This window comes from Telopea speciosissima, chromosome 4, assembly GCF_018873765.1.
Source record: "Telopea speciosissima isolate NSW1024214 ecotype Mountain lineage chromosome 4, Tspe_v1, whole genome shotgun sequence".
Classification (NCBI taxonomy): Eukaryota; Viridiplantae; Streptophyta; class Magnoliopsida; order Proteales; family Proteaceae; genus Telopea; species Telopea speciosissima.
The window spans coordinates 8,850,940-8,867,555 of NC_057919.1; the positions used below are offsets into that span (position 1 = coordinate 8,850,940).

General features: G+C 39.1%; 1 protein-coding gene across 2 annotated transcripts; it reads left to right on the plus strand.

The window, feature by feature from the left end:
* The first annotated feature begins 8,131 nt into the window (after positions 1 to 8,131).
* On the plus strand, positions 8,132 to 15,502 carry LOC122658774 (protein ALTERED PHOSPHATE STARVATION RESPONSE 1). Of its 2 annotated transcripts, XM_043853887.1 has the most exons (5): positions 8,132 to 9,578; positions 9,976 to 10,003; positions 10,034 to 10,193; positions 12,816 to 13,039; positions 14,533 to 15,502. In XM_043853887.1, the coding sequence occupies exons 1-5, from the start codon at positions 8,246 to 8,248 to the stop codon at positions 15,263 to 15,265; spliced, it is 2,478 nt and encodes an 825-aa protein (XP_043709822.1). In that variant the 5' UTR covers positions 8,132 to 8,245; the 3' UTR covers positions 15,266 to 15,502. The 2 variants fall into 2 exon arrangements, with proteins under 2 accessions (XP_043709822.1, XP_043709821.1); XM_043853886.1 differs by having other exon boundaries at positions 9,976 to 10,193.
* The last annotated feature ends 1,114 nt before the right edge of the window (positions 15,503 to 16,616 follow it).

Here is a 16,616-nt window from a genome sequence, read left to right on the forward strand (position 1 = left end):
ATGTCGTTTCATAGGGGGAGTGAGAGAGATAGACACATGGGAGGGCTGGTGTAGACCACGCTCCTAGACAAACTTCTTTTATATATAAGAGAAATGATATTGTAGGCTACAACGTCCAGTAGTAACCAATTTTTATTTTTTCAATTTTTTGTTGAAAGTGTAATCACACAAACCACACACCAATCCCACAAGGTTAACCTTAGTTTTTTTTTTTTCCAATTTAGAAGTTTGAATATGTGTTGACCTGTTTAATTAAAATTAAGGTTTTTTCATGAAATTTTAGAACAAAATTCAAATGTTTGACCATCGAAATGCACATTTTAAGTTTTTGTCCAAAATGTGCAATATTTTAACCACAATTTTACATTTTGTCCATGATTTTCCCATGAACAATGTTAAATAGATTGGAGCTATGGCACTGGGGTCCAAGCGCCACTGCATGACATGTGTCTCATGTGTTTATTGACAATCTCGAGGACTCGAGAAATTAATCGATTAATTAGTCACTGCTCTTATTGTCCTTAAGGCAGCGTTTGGTATGCATTCTAGGTCGCATTCTTAATAGTTATCTAGTGTGTGTTTAGCTCTTGAGGTAATGAGGCTAAAGTACCTACCACAGGACTGTAGAAAAATCCAAGTTTGCAATCCAATGTAAAAACAAAGGGGAGGGGGGGGGACCAGATCAAGTAGAATAGTAGATTGTGGAGTGTTTACTGTTTAGGGCCGGCATTGTTCCATTTTGTCATCGGTTTGTGAAAGTCTATTAAATGTATAAAATCAAAGAATCTACTGTGACGACAAATCATGAGCATTCTTGTTCACAGAAACAAAAATTGAAGCAAATGTCGTATTAGCTCAGGATTTCTTCACAGAACCCAAATAGGAGAAAGCTACCTGTCCTACACAACTCCATTGTTGGGCTTGCTTAAATATTCACCGAATGTCTTGTCTCAGTTAGATTTTGGAGTTTTCTTCTCAGATTTCAAAGGAACAATCTTATCTGCCTTTGACATAAAACCCCCCCCCCTCCTCCTTCCCTGTAGGATTTTGAAGTTTTCAGTTTTTTTTTGTTTTTGTTTTTTGATTTTTAGGGTTTCCTAAAATGAACTCATATGCGACCAATGCAAACCTTGGGCCCATGTAAGACCCCTCAAGTCCACAACCCAAATCATGAAAAACTGAGGCCCATGAGAATCATAGAAATCTCATGCAGAGTCTTACCAATAGACCGAGTTTTCCTCAAACCACGATGAACGAGAAATCTTTTCATCGATGGTCATCATTAGCTTTAAGATGGATGCCAGTGATAGTAATAATGATCCTAGATGGATGGGTGTTTGCTTCATCGTAGATAAAGAAAAAATTTCTCCAAAAGCAATAACTCAAGCACACTCCCCCCGTCTAGTGTCCACAGTGCCAATGAGGATGCAACACGTTTCATGCCTCAGGACTTAGGTGCTCTGGTCATTGGATGAATGATAATGAATCTATAACCACATTGATGTGAAATCAAGAGGTTTCTTAATAAGATAAAGAGAAGTTTTCTAAAAATACTTTGAGGTTATTGGTTTGCAGAGTCTAGGGAGTTCTTCTAGATTACACAGTTAGTTGTGGCACATGGAAGGAAAATGTGGTAAATCCAATCGTTGGTTATCTGGGCAGTGGTTTGGATAGGGAGTTCTTCTAGACAATTTGGGTCTGACTTTGCTTATTAAGTCTTGCTTGGAATCAGAGAATTGTGTTGAGAAGAATTTTGAATTCTAGGAATTTAGATATGTAATCTTAGATCGAGAACCTAGTAAAGTTGGGTCCAAATAGAGACACTCACCAATTAAGGAAAGGAATGAGAGAAAGGTAGATCAACCACCAATTTAATATTGGTTTCCAATCTCAAACTACTTGCCATGGTAGGAAACTATATAGACTTCTCAGCCAAGTTCCAACAAAAATAATAGGAAAAAGAAAAGGGTAAGCTTAATTTCTTTTTATCCCTGTACTTTGCATTTCAATTTTGGACAAACGTGGGAATATGTTAAAGGAAATCCACTCCACCACCAACCTTCCCTTAAAGTAATTTAATAGTGGTTTTAATTCTCTGGTTTGCTTCTTTTCCTTGAATGGTATGGTTCAACCACTCAATTAATGTCAAGACATTCAGAAGGGGAAAGGAAAAACAATGGAGACAATTTGTGGTTAGTTTCCTTCTAGAATCTTAGATTGTTTAAAAATGAACACAAGTTTATAGTTGGGAAATCAGGTTTTGTCTCGGACAAGTTATTCGAGTCTAAGTTAAAAAAAACATGGAACATAGGCAGGAGTCATGAAGACTTGTTCAAGTTTAAGAAATGATGGTCCGAGTCAATCCGAATTTTTATTGATTCTGTGTTTTTGCCCAAGTCATGTGAAATTCATCAAGTTGATATTTTTTATTTTTTTTTGGGAAAAGGAATGCTACTTGATCGTGTGCAGCATGTGCCCAAACGCAGCCTCCCTTAGAATGACCGTTATGCTCTATACAGGATGAAAAATCTCTCTAATTGATGCCCCTGTGTGCCCTCCCATTGGCCCCACCCCACACTAGTGTAGGGGCCACACGACCATGCAACGTTCTTCTTCCCTTATTGTTTTATTGGGTCATATATTATTCACAGACCGTACGTTTGGTCTTCAACTAAATAAAACCCTAAAATTTTGGTTTGTTGTTTTCAATATTAGCATCTTTTTTCTTCTCCCTATGAAGCAATCTTAATCTCGTCCCTCCTTACTTAAGAAAGAGAACAAAGAAAATATTAAAAAAAAAAGAAAAAAAAAAAAAGATGACTCACCTGAATCACTAGGTTTTGAAAATGACTACGTGAGTCGAAAAACATGGTTTCCCAACTATGATCAAATTACAAATGAGGATCAGGGCCCTTAAATTGGGATCGGGATCTGGTCAATTCCAACCTATTTATATTTGACTCAGATCAAAATTGGTCAGAATCGACCCAAAGTTGCCCTAACTCAACATTTTTTAATGGAATCAATTGATGTACATCGGTGAGAATCAGGATGGTGGTCAATCCAACCGATTCGATCCCAATTTTTAAGACCCTGATGAGGACTCCACCACCATGGTTTTAGTTCACAGTATCAGTCATTGCTGATACCGATCCATAGCAACTGTATCAAGTCGATACTGAATAAAAAAGTCAGTTTTTTGATTCGCTGATACTTATCAATCATGTATTGATATCGGACAGCCAATACTGATACAGATAGACCGATACAACCGATCCTACACCAATACCGATTCCAAAACCCTGACTACCAAACTCTGGAGATTTCTGATTCAAACATTCAAAAAATCACAATGTGGAAAGGATGGTAACCGCCACCACTATTTTAGTGGTTGAGATTAAATTAAATTATAGGTTCTAACCGATCTTAAAGTAAGTAAAATGGTGGGATGAAGGAATTACCCATCCCATTACCAAATTTGGACATTTGAATGAGGGCTTAGGTACTTAATTTTGTCCGACTAATGACCCACCCAACAATTATTACTTTCTTCCATTTTTACAAATCTTGTTTCAATGTCACGTGCCTTTGACCCTTGCGATCACAATGTCGGTTACTATAAATTTGTCATGGCAGATAAATATAGATCTTCTACGGCGTGCTGTCCGTGGCGATTTGAGCCACGTAGATTGAGCCATGCATGCAAAGACTGTCTTACCCCTGCCCAAACGCCTTGCCAGAATAAGGGTAAGGTGGTCATTGTGTGCATGGCCCAGTCTGCGTCGCACAGATCGCTACAGGCAACTGCGCTGTAGAGGATCTGAATTGATAATGACATCGCTTAATGGTGACTTATCTTTCATTAATTTCTTTTAAAAATTAACCAAAAAGGTTATATAGTCTACCGAGATCATAAAACCTTTACAAAAATTGACATGGTCAGCTCATTTTGTTGTATCCTGTAAAATGATGATGTAACAATTCTGACAACTATATATATAAGAATCAAGGGGAACCATTTTATGAATGGGAGTGCAGGCCACGCACGCGTGGCAGTTAATAAAAACGCATTGGCACGTTGGGGGTAGAAATTCCGTCATTCATGGGGCCAGGCGCTCATTTCCACTCCACAATAATGTATCTGGGCGTGGCCTCTCGTCCCATGTAGGGAACTTTTCTCCAAGAAAAACAATATGTGGATTGTTTGAATGTCAAATTTCAGTTTCAAACTCAATTATTTATCGTCTAATGTAATTTAAGATTTAGATTTTTCAATGTTTTGTTTCGCCCCTTGGCAAGTACAATTGATCCCATTCAAACTACCACGTGACAAACATTGGGCGTAGAAAACATAGCATACATGATTTGAATTAACAATAATCGTAATGTTATCCCAACTAAATGTGGTTAGCTACATGTATCCTTACCTTCAAATTAACTCTGTTTAAGATCATATTTGATAAAAGGCCTAAACCATGAATATCTTTCTTTATCTCCAAAAGGCCTCTAGGGAATACATAATTTGCATAGACCATAAAATCTCAACCTTAACAAATTTATTAGGGTTTGTTAACTTCGCATCAAGGACACTTATGTGACTTCCCTAAACCATCTTTTCTCAACATTGCTCAACTAATCTCAAAGTATTGGAAACATTATTTTAATTTTCTAATATTAAAAGAGTTATGCTAACCCAAACGATCAGTGGATGAGTGACCAAATTGTCCTATATGAACATCTCACAATGGATGGCCCCCACATCAAAACCTATAAAATAAAAGATGAAAGAGAAAAAATAAAAAAACCATCAAACAAACAAATTCTTTTTACTCACTTGATTAATACATAAAAATGATTGAAGGGTAAGGTCATTTTCCAAGCTTTGACGGTCAAGTTTAGTATTTTTAATAGCTAATTAAAGCTTAATCTATGGACGTAATCTTAGTACAAAATATACATATAACCCCTAAATTATCTCACCTATTTGCCTAGTTATTATTGTTAAAAACGTGTAGGGCACTTTACTTGTATAAAATGCTTATGTTAACCGTCGTAACTACCTTCATTGAAACTATGAATCGGTAATTAAAGATATATAATCAGCCTTTTAAAGTTTAGTAGAGATTAGTTAGGAAAATGGTATTCTAATCTTTTGCCAATCCAACCACTTTAGACACTTTCCATATTGGGGGAAAGAGAAAGACTGTTTTACTACATGACACTCACGTCAAACACTCTTACCTAATGACATCTATCTATCTTACAAAATACCATAATAATACTTTTATACTTTCCTTGGGAGTTGGGATCCTCCAGTCTCATCTTCCCATGCACTCGTGGGGTGGTGGGTTCGGTTCGATGCTAAATTTAAAAAATTTTAACATAATATATTATATGGGTTCAGTTTTTGTCCTTGGTTTTTTTATTAAAAAAATTAATTTTTTTATATTTTTATCCTTATCCGTACAGTTGGATCGGATCGATATCAAGATCGATCTCAATCGATACCAATCCAATCCGACCAAAATCAATTGATCCGATCCGATACCTCAAACCATGATATACATAGTCGGTGTTCTTGACCTTTCTAGTAAACCTTCTTGTAAAGAATGGAAATAGTATTAATCATTCTCTCAGCTCTTCTTTAGAAAAGACTCTCTTCCCGTTTTGTGTTTAGTTTTGTGATTGATGTATGATGCTAGCTTACTCAAGGATTAGCACATTTTCATTGTTTATTGTTAACATTTTATTTCTTCTTTTGTATAGAAGGAATAATTCTTTCACAGTTGGATGATGTGACTTTGTAATTGGACTCTAATATCATCGTTAATTTTTCACTATTTATTGTATTCAGTCAAAACTACTATTATCCATTATAATAGAAGGGTTCAAATCAATAGTAAAGATTCTCTCCCCTAAGTCCATATTTTATAAAGAAAAGTTTTCCGTGGGGGAGTGTATCACCTACGCACAGACAGTGGGGAGGTGAAATGACCGTCTACCTCCTATGAAAATCGAAAATCCCTCTCATTGGTCCTCATGTGTGCATAGGGGCCACGCTCCCCTACAGAAAACGATCTCCCATATTTTATTTAGGTTTCATTTTTTTGTGGGGGGGGGGGGGGGATTTGATAAACACATTGCTTGCCGGTGGTAAACTGGTGGGTGTCACCAAGAGGGATTCAAATGGAGCATCATATAGGAGGGGTTGATGAATCATGTCAAAGGTGGAGGAGAGACAAACACAACTAGCTTGTGGTACTGGTAGTGCCCAATCTTTTCCCATTCTCTTTTTTTTCCATTTAAAATATGTTTTATTTTTAAATTATTTTCTTTTGGGTAAAAGGATCTCTATATTAAATTTAAGGAGGAAGTTTTCATACACGGCCGTGTAAGCATGCACGATCGTATCCCCTCTCACAAAGAGTTAGAAAAATCATAAATCCTCACCCATTAATTATTCTTTGGAAATTCCTACCCTCTCACATCCGCAGCTTACATAGTCATGTATGAAAATTTTCCCTTAAATTTAAAGACTTTGATATCTAATGTTTTTTTGGGGGAAGATTCAGAAATGGGGTAGTAACATCCTTATGGGTGGCACCAATGACGATGAGACGAAACATCACACAAGAGAGACATGAGAATCATTTCAAAAAAAGAGGAAGAGAGATAGAAACACAGAAAATGCTAACTCAACATTTTTTTATTATTTTTATAATGAGAACTGTGGTGAAATCTAATCCCAATTGTGAATTCTAATTCATTTTGATGAACAAGTGAATGAATCAAAATTGCTAGTTCTTAATTACAAGAGTTATATAAGCCCGTCTGTCTTATGAGAACACTTCTATATACCGAAACTGCCCTCTCCCATCATAGAAAACCAATTTTTGTTTACCCTTCCTAGTTTAAGTTTCCAGTGGTTATCTGCCAAACCCGACAACCTCGGGTAGGGGAAGGCGGCTCGACCAGTCTAACTTGTCTAGGCTAATATAAGAGACTATAACAGTAGTAGTAGTAGTAGCACCTATTAATTTATTATATTAAGCTATTTATTAATATAACTTAGGATCACTAGGTTTTTACTTTTTCCTCCTGACTTTTTTTTCTTCTTTTGGGAGGGAAGGGGGGTTTGGTAAAATTTTTACTATTCAAATAAGTTGGGCATCAAACCAAAAAGAGAACGGTTCTCTGGCCCAGATCAACTTCTCCTCATACACGTGTTGTGGGTCATACCAGGTACCAACAGAGAAGCTCCGTGGTTGACCGTCCATTCTAATCCAGTGCAGGCTATGGAATCCTGCTTCGGAATGTAGGAGGAGAGCTCCGCGGTGGGGGGAAAAGAGAAGGGTAAAAAAACAAATGTAGTAGGATGGGACCACAGTCTCCAGTCTCCACAGTTAGATAGAGGTATCAAGGTTATATAGGACACTTGACGTCATAAGGGTATTTATGGTATTATAAATCAAAGTTGATAAATCTCAGATCCAGAAGAAAGTCCAAAAAGCGCAACGAGCGAGCGTTAAGAGTCCCGTAGCCCAACAAAGTAAAAAACACAATACACGCCTCCTCCCACTGCATCTGCATGCCCAATCCTTTGTTTTTTTTTTTTTTTTTTTTTTTTAAACCTTCGCTTGCTTTCTCTCTCTCTCTCTCTCTCTCTCTCTTATCTATCTATGGCTTCCATTTGAAGTTGCGCGACAGTGTACTAAGTACAAACTGAAAGGTCTGTTCTCTGCAGGAAATGGCAATGGCAACAGCAATAGCAAATTAGCAATTTAGCAAAACAGGTATCCTCCATTTAATCTTTCTGCTCTGCAGGAGAAATGTTAAAACGACGGTGTTTCTCTCTCTCTCTCTCTGCTACAGCTCTACAACCCGACGACAGAATCCGCGCTGGCAAGATTCCCCTCTCTGTCCTTCCCATTCTCTTTCCCCTCTTCTCTGTCTTCCTTATCTCTCTTCCTTCCCAAAACCCTAACTTTATAGAATAATTCTTCTCACTCAAATCACTTGCTAGTTGCAACCCCATGCTTTCTTTCTGTCTCTCATCCCCTTTAATTTTGCCAAATTTCTTTGCTTGTGACTTGTGATGGCGAGTTGAGACTTGAGATAGAGGGAGAGATTCATCCTCTCTCTTCCTTCCTAACCCACTCATTTTTTGTTTTAAATCTAATTAATTTCTATTTATATTTGGTGGGTTTGTAAATTGTAATATCTCTGTTACCTCCCTGGCCGGGAAATGGGCTGCACTAGCTCAAAGGTGGACGACCTCCCGGCCGTCGCTCTCTGCCGCGAGCGCTGCCACTTTCTCGAAGTGGCAATCCGGCAGCGTTACGCATTCGCCGATGCTCATGTTGCCTACATCCACTCTCTCAAGGGGATTGGAGTCTCCTTGCACCGTGTCTTCGATCAAGATCTCGACAGTTCTACTTTTTCTCCACCTTCCCCTGTTTTTCCACTCCCCACTCAAAGGAAGGGTGATCCCGTCGCCGCCGTTGCAGCACAGCCTTCCATCTTTCCCCCTCCTTCTGCCGCCTCAGCCGCTTCTGCTGCTGCTCCCGCTCTGGCTCGTGATTCCAACTCAAATTCAGGCTCTCATATTCACTTCCATTCCGATTCAGAAGACGACGACGACGACGACGACGACTATGATTCCGGATCTCTCCACCATTCCGGCCATTCTTCTCCCTTGCATCATCATTATCAGCCCACTCACGAGGATCACCAGGGTTATCCACTGGATCAGGGAGTCTTGGGTTCTTCGTTCCCAGGTGGGTTCATGACAATGAATTATATGAGGAATCGTCCCACGCCCTCCGTCTCTTACGAGCAGCGGCCCATGAGTCCCGACATCGTACGTATGGACGAGTCTTCTTCCTCTTACTATCCTTACCCCTATCCTAACCAGAACCCTGCCCCTCCTCCCTACTACGCTTACTCTAACTATGAAGGTTTCTACCCCTACGGTAGTTCTTCCTCTCCTCCGCCGCCCATGGCTCCACTTTCTTCATCCGCATCGTCTTCCAAACCTCCTCCGCCACCACCTTCACCGCCGAGGAACTCCCCTTGGGATTTCTTGAACCCTTTCGGAACTTTTGAGAGGTACTACCCTCCGTACACTCCCAGCCGCGACTCCAAGGAAGTGAGGGAGGAAGAAGGGATTCCTGATTTGGAGGACGAAGATTACCAGCAAGAAGTTGTCAAAGAAGTCCATGGAGACCGTAAGTTCGTTGATGGCAGTCCTAAGAAGGTGACCAATGACGAGGATGTGAGCGGAAACAATGATGGGGAGGCCACACATTACCAAACGAGGCCCAGTGTCTCATCAGTGGAGAAGGGGGTGGAGTATGATGCACATTTGGTCGACAAGAATGTAGTTATTAATGAAGAGCGCTCTGAGGATCAGGGCAATGTGGCTACATATAAGGCCCGTGTTCGTTTGCGTGGTGCATCAGAGGTTGTGGCTGAAATCAAGATTCAGTTTGAGAGAGCTGCAGAGTCCGGCAGTGAGGTATCCAGGATGCTCGAGGCTGGAAAGCTTCCTTATCACAGGAAAAATGCAGTTTATCAAGGTATGAGATTTCTCCCCTCTTTCTTTTCTGTTCAAATTTCCAGACTTGTTCTCATATTCGTGGCCACAATGAATCAGATAACCTCGATAGGTTGATATTCCCATCAGTACAACAGGTTGAACCCCCTTGCTACCCCCATCCCTCCGGACTTCTTCTTTTCCTCCTTCGTCTCTGGGGTCACAAATTACTTAAACTGTTCCTGGACCATCTTGATCTGCACTTGCTTTGCCACTATTTCTTGTTTTCCTAGCTAGTGTAGGTTGTTCAGATCCTGGTACGTGGATCATTGGGAACTCTCATAACCTTTAGAGTTTCCTGCTCACTTGCTCGTGTTTAATTGCTATCGGATTTCGGTTGAGCTACTGCATCTTTTAATGCTGCTATCTCTCTAAAGCAGTTTCCTCCAAGATGTTGCACGTTATTACGCCTTCTCTGTCGGTAGCGGCATCTTCACAGCCTTCCACTTCTAAAAGCTCTGAGCCATCATCCTCCACCGAGAAGAGTGGTTCTGCTTACTTGGCCTTTAACGAGGACACGGGGACAAGGTCATCAAATCTATCTTCTACTTTGCAAAAGCTTAACATTTGGGAGAAGAAACTCTATGATGAAGTTAAGGTATGATTCGCTGTTCCTTGATCAGTGCTACTGGTTTTGTGAATAACCCTTTCTCTTCTCAATTAATTGGGGTTGGTGTAAATCCACTGAATTGGTTGGAAAGCTTTCAAAGTTTGCAATGTAGTAAATGACTTCCACACATTCTGCTTGGCTATTGATGTATTCTTCTTTCTCGGAAGTGTTTTTATTTCTATTAACACCAGGTTCTGGTATATTCTTCCTTTTCATATTGATTTAAGGGATATACAGTGTCTGTTAAAAGCTATACTCCGTTCTAAGCACTTCTGGTGATTCATGCTCTATATCTTGGGACATTATCTTGTTATTCGATTGTAGACAAAGGACCTTTTGAGTAGCCTTATTTTTTAATGTATATTCAACTTCAGTGTGATCTTGGTCTTTGGGTAAGCTCTCAAAAGATGGACTTACAGCTACCTCTTTCCCTCTTTTTTTAATTGGGGGAGGGGGGGAGTGGATATTTATTGTTCTATTTGTGGAACACTTGCTCTAGATTTTGTTCCGGTATGAATGTATTACTTATCAAATCAAAATTGGGACTGTAAAAATTGCATCCTAAATTATGTTGTCTGAGACTCCTTTATTCTCAAAATTTGAATAGATTTGTAACTTTAATATGGTTTAACTTAAAGGGGATGTAAACAGATTCATGAATCATCATTTCACATAATCTATTCAGAATATTATGGTAAGGGTGTCAATTTGGGATTGGAACTGGGAACTGTCCTGCTAAAACTTGGAGCCAGACTGTCCCATTAATAAACGGGATGGGTTTCCCAATGGTTTCAGAACCAAAAGACCAATTAGGAACTAGTTGGAACCAGAACCGCCAGGACCCGTTTAAAAGTCATATACAAGGTAAGTTATAAGGTTTATGAGAATTTGGGATGTATTTTGGTGATTTGGGATGTTGACTTGGATATGGAAGATTTTTATTTGAATGATTTGGGGTATTGATTTGGAAGTGTGGAATTTTGGAATTATTTGTATGCTTTGGAATGGAGATTTCCTCTTTAATTATTAGTTTATATGCGTATGAATGGATATTGAGTGTTTTTTTTTCTTAGGAATTGATATTTAATCATTTGTATGCAAAGGATATATATTTGATTATTTGTATGCTTAAGAAGGTATTTTGGACACTTTTAACAGTGCTCGGAACCATTTAGGAATCAGAACCAGACCGTCCAATTAATAATCAGTTCTGGTTCCCTGGTTTGGAACCGTTTAGCTAAATGGGACAGTTCTAGGAATGGCCCCTTGGGACTGAAACCGATTACCCAGAACTGTCCCATTTTACACCCTTATATTATGGTACAAAGGGGAGATCCTTTCCTTTCTCAGCAGTTGCTTTTTTCTTTTTGGGCTTCGTGGGTTACTCAAGAAAATTACACCCCTCAGTTGAGGAAGGGATTTCCCTTCTAAATCAAATAATGAGTTAAAAAGAAAGGATGCAAGAGCCTCTGAACAAGGCAAGGGATCACTGAGAAGAAAATTAAAGAGGGCAAAAGCAGGGACAACGACACTAACACAGTAAACAAGGGAGGGGGAAGTAGGTTGATGGCTACATAGGAGGTATGGGAGCTGAAAACATAGTCTTCTGGTTCTGCTTAGTGGAGAAAAGTATACATGGCAAGATCAACATAAAGGAAATAAAAAGAGTTCTGCAATCAAATTCTTAGTGCAGAAGTTACTGAAGAATAACTATATGGGTTCTCTCTCTACTTGTGATTATTTGTATGCCACCCCACCAAAACCTTCATTGTGTCAATATGAGATTACTTTGTTTGCCGTGGTAGACTAGCAATTGCTTATAAGCAGTACTCTCATAGTGAATACAATATCTTTCTCGCATGAGTATTATTTATAAGAGGGTACATCGAATTGTAATTCTCCTGTGTACATTCTAGTACATAAAGCCTCCTTATGTTGGTTAGCATTAGGACATCCTCGCCTGTTGTTTTTTTTTTTTTTTTTGGGGGGGGGGGGGGGGTGCACCAGCACCACCATTTAATTCATCTCCATGAACCATTTAAAATTATAAATAGCATATATTAGGGAATTTTGGAATATATACCAAACTTACTTGATTTTGCAGGTCAAAGAGAGAAGTCTAGAAACTTGGTTCGGGACTCAGAATTTTGCTAATCTTTCTAAACTGAAAAGGAGATTGATTGGATGTGAGAGTATTTCATTGCAGCTTTAATATTTCTTATTTCCTAGAGGAATGTGATTAGATGCGGGTTACACTTATAACCTTCTCGATTGTTTCCTAACCTATCTTTACCATGTGAATAGCTATATTGTTTTCGTCCTTTTCATGTGCTCATTAGCTGGGTTTGCTACAACATCAGTAGTACTTCTTGCCTTTCTACCTTTTTCTTCTAAGTTTTTGATTAGTTGTTTATGTCGACTTCTATAGTTTTAAAGCAGTTTTGTAAGGCTTCCTCTATATGTTTCAAAAGTGCATCAAGGTTGATTTGTTGAGACCATCCAAGTCTGTAGTCTGGCACTATAATACTTTTTTGTCGCTTACCATATCTGGGGTATTCCTCAAGCTTGTTAAATCATTTGCTAATGCACTTCCAACTTTTGCTTCTTCAGGCTGAGGAAAAAATGCGGGTATTACATGATAGGAAACGCCAGCGACTCAAGAGATTGGACGAGAAGGGTGCTGAGGCTCACAAAGTTGATTCCACGAGAACTTTAGTGAGAACTTTATCTACCAAAATAAGAATTGCAATTCAGGTTGTTGATAAGATATCGGTCACGATAAATAAGTTGAGGGATGAAGAGTTGTGGCCTCAGATTAATGAATTAATTCATGGGTATGTGAATTTTTGGTGCCATAATGAACCCTCTCTAGCTCTGATTGTGAGACTCCAGATATATTGCTTTACGATATAGAGATCCTCTTATTAGTTTTGTCAAATTTTTTTTATTATAAATTTGATAGTTTAATAACGCCCAGAGAAATTTGGATGATAGTTCAGTATAGCTTCTTTTGAAACCTTAGTCACTGTGATAAGGTGAGCTTTTTTAGCATTATAATATTTGGTTCCTTTTACGGAGCAGAGGACCTGCTAAGGGCCTCGGCTGGTTGTAGGCAAGTCTTGGGATCAAATCCCACCTCACCGGAATGAAGTCGCCAGACATGTCCAACTGGGTTGAATGCCAATTAAGCTGTCATATGGAATAATGCCCACACCATGGAGTGAACCCTTTCCTAAAACATACTTGATCAATTATTGGCATCAAGTTGGTAGTTTGGGGTTGGACCCTGTAATACCTCGTAGACCATATTGGATGTGTTGGGTATCTGTCTTATCAGTGGCGGGCCTATCAATGCGGCATAGATGTTTCCAGGACAGAGCTTGTAGTCACTGACTTGTTGTTTGGTAATATTATACAATGTACACAAAGATTAGAAAATCATTTTGTTCTGTTAAAAATTGCCATGTAACAAGGACAGTTTATTGGAAACCTATGGTGCTTGTTCTTGATGTGGTTGAGATAACATTTTTCTATAAGCCTCTCAGTTGTACAATGATGCTAGTCACCTAAATAATTGGAAGCTTATAGTTGGAGTAAGGATTAGTCTACTATGTGCTTACCCCTGCCAGTTGAGTACTTAGAGGGAAGTCTAAAAGGCAAACCTTGGGCTGGAAATGGGGAAATTCATTTTTATTTGCGGGGAGTTGCTAGGTGAAAGATTGTATATACTTTTGGTTTCGTCAGAACATCTCTTCTCATCTTTGAGAACCTTTCCTGTTTCCTTTTACCACAATTCTTTGGATGAACCAGTGGTCCATTATTTGCTATCACAGTTGTTTTTGATAAACCTGGTTTTGTATGAGGAATGCATTTCTCCTTTTCCAATTATATGCATAAAAAAACCTTTGGATTTTGATTCGTTTATTTTTATCATTTCAAGTTGTTTATTTATTTATTTTTACAGCCATATATCTGTAAAGTTATATAAGAAAAAGCAGTCCTTTTTACATCTGATGGTTGAAGCGTATGGGAGTATCCCAATCCCACATACATGTTTAACCTTGTGTATTATTATTACCTATGGAACTTTTAAGCATTCTACCTAGGACAAGGAAAATCAGTTGATGTTTATCTGATTTATTCTTGGTGAAGACCCAGATAGTTTGAATAATGTAAATAATGATAATGATAATTGTTTTAAGAAGATAGGGGACTTAGATGATGATTCTGGTTTGCATCCTTCTATGTATTTGTTGATTTCTTTCTCTGCTGATGTTTATACATTTACTTTTGGAAGTAATTTGCAGTATCTTCTTTTATGTTTCAGGTTAGTTAGAATGTGGAAACTTATGCTTGAATGCCATCGGAATCAGTGCCAAGCTATAACAGAGGCGAAAAATTTAGATGCCATCGTATCTAGCAGAAAGTTTAGCATTGCTAATCTTGAAGCTGCGATGCAGCTTGAACATGAAGTCCTTAATTGGATTTCCAATTTCTCCAACTGGATTGGCGCCCAGAAGGGCTATATCACAGCCTTGAACAGCTGGCTTCTGAAATGTATTTTTTATGAACCAGAAGAAACACCTGATGGAATAGTTCCCTTTTCTCCAGGTAGGATGGGTGCACCTCCTGTTTTTGTGATTTGCAACCAATGGTCACAAGCCATGGAGAGAATTTCTGAGAAGGAGGTAGTTGATGCCATGTTGGCTTTTGCACTGGGCTTGCGGCATAATATTGATCTGTGCCGGAGGATGATGACCACTGGGGATATGGAGAGTAAGGTTAAGACCTTGGAGAGGGAAGAGCAGAAGATGCAGAAGGCAATGCAGGCTCTGGATAAGAAAATAGTTATGGTTTCCGGGCAGGGCACTGGTGTCCTTGTGCCTGAGCAGATTGTGCATCAGAGTAACATGGGCACTATTAGTAGTCTGCAATCTGGTCTGAAACAGATCTTTGATGCCATGGAGAGGTTCACTGCCAGTTCTATGGAAGCCTATGAGGAGCTTCGTGTACGCATTGAAGAAGACAGGATTGCACGAGAAAATGCTAAAGTTCCATAGACATTGCTTGGAAGGGGATTATTGCCATCCCTCTGCAATGGTATCTGGTTCCCTGGATTCTTTGATTACTTCTTCCTGAAGAATGTCGAAGGGTTTCTGAGATGGCTGGAGCAGGCTTCTGATGTTCGTTGATTGATGGGAGTTCTTTCACATACGGTTGGTTTCAACCTTCATCCTTGACCAGTTAAAGTACATCTGAGGCAGTGGCTGTTTTAGCCTCTGGCAGTTCAGGTTGACTTAAACGTGAATCCATTTTGGGTTGAAAGATTCACAGGGCAAGTCATATTCCATTCCATTTCTGATTAAGCAATGGAATGTGTCATGCGGTCATGCCTGCTTTTGATGGCCCCTAACATGATCTTTACTGCGGTGAAGATTATGGCAAATGGAACGAAATGATACTCACTTCGAATCTCCACAAAGCTAAATGTTGATTACTGGTCCCTGGAACTTTTGAGTTGCCAGTGTTCACCAAGCACACCTGCTGTTTCGACACAAATGCTACTAATTGCTGTGAAGTTTGCTACACGACTCAATTAACTGGAAGAGAGTAAGTTGAGAGTATTCCAATTGATTGGTTAATTTTCAAAACCTTGTTGGGTATTTTGGATTTCTTAGCTTAACCCGGGATTAAATGCAGGGTGACACTAATTTGACTTGCCCATTAGAAGATATCAATGGGCTGCATTCCAGTTCTTGGTGAAATGGTAACAAAACCTGCAGCCTAATCAGGACTTTCCTTAATTCATGGCTGTATGTGCCAGTGATAATGGATTTTGCAGTGACAGAAGTAAAAGGACATCTACACTAATGGCAAGCATTGAAGTTGACAGTAAGGAGCTATAGCTTGCTAAGGCATTGTCATTCCGATTGATGTATAGAGAGAATGCTCCCTCAAGTAAGTCGGGCTTAGCTTCAATTGTCATAAAAAATGAGCCTGGTTCATGCTTGGGGGCAGTTAGTATGATGCGAGTCAATGGGTGTTCCCTGATGGCAAATCTTGTATTATAACGAACATCTTGGTTTTTGAGTTTGCATAATTTATATTTGTACAGTGAAGATTATAGGAAATTAATCATGTTTATAATCATTGGCTACCAGGATGTGATGATAGACAGAATCGAGTTAGTTGGAAAGAGAAGATCCTAGTGATGTTATCTGTGTGACGTGTAGTTGCAGTCATTGTAAGGTACTTAGTATTGGTCGAATGCCCACCCTTGGTGAGGAAAATGAATAAATAAACAAAGGATTAAAAAATTCCTATATTTGTGTTCTAGTGTGGATATAGGAAGGTATGATGTATGTTCTTAGAACCAGGTATGTTGAACTGAAAATTTCGTGCATTTTCTTC

Bases quoted from the DNA above. Each gene is read 5' to 3' on its own strand.
- LOC122658774 (XM_043853886.1), top strand. From the start codon at position 8,246: ATGGGCTGCACTAGCTCAAAGGTGGACGACCTCCCGGCCGTCGCTCTC. The intron at 10,194-12,815 runs GTATGATTCGCT...TTGCTTCTTCAG, and splicing joins AACTCTATGATGAAGTTAAG to GCTGAGGAAAAAATGCGGGT. The intron at 13,040-14,532 runs GTATGTGAATTT...TTTATGTTTCAG, and splicing joins ATTAATGAATTAATTCATGG to GTTAGTTAGAATGTGGAAAC.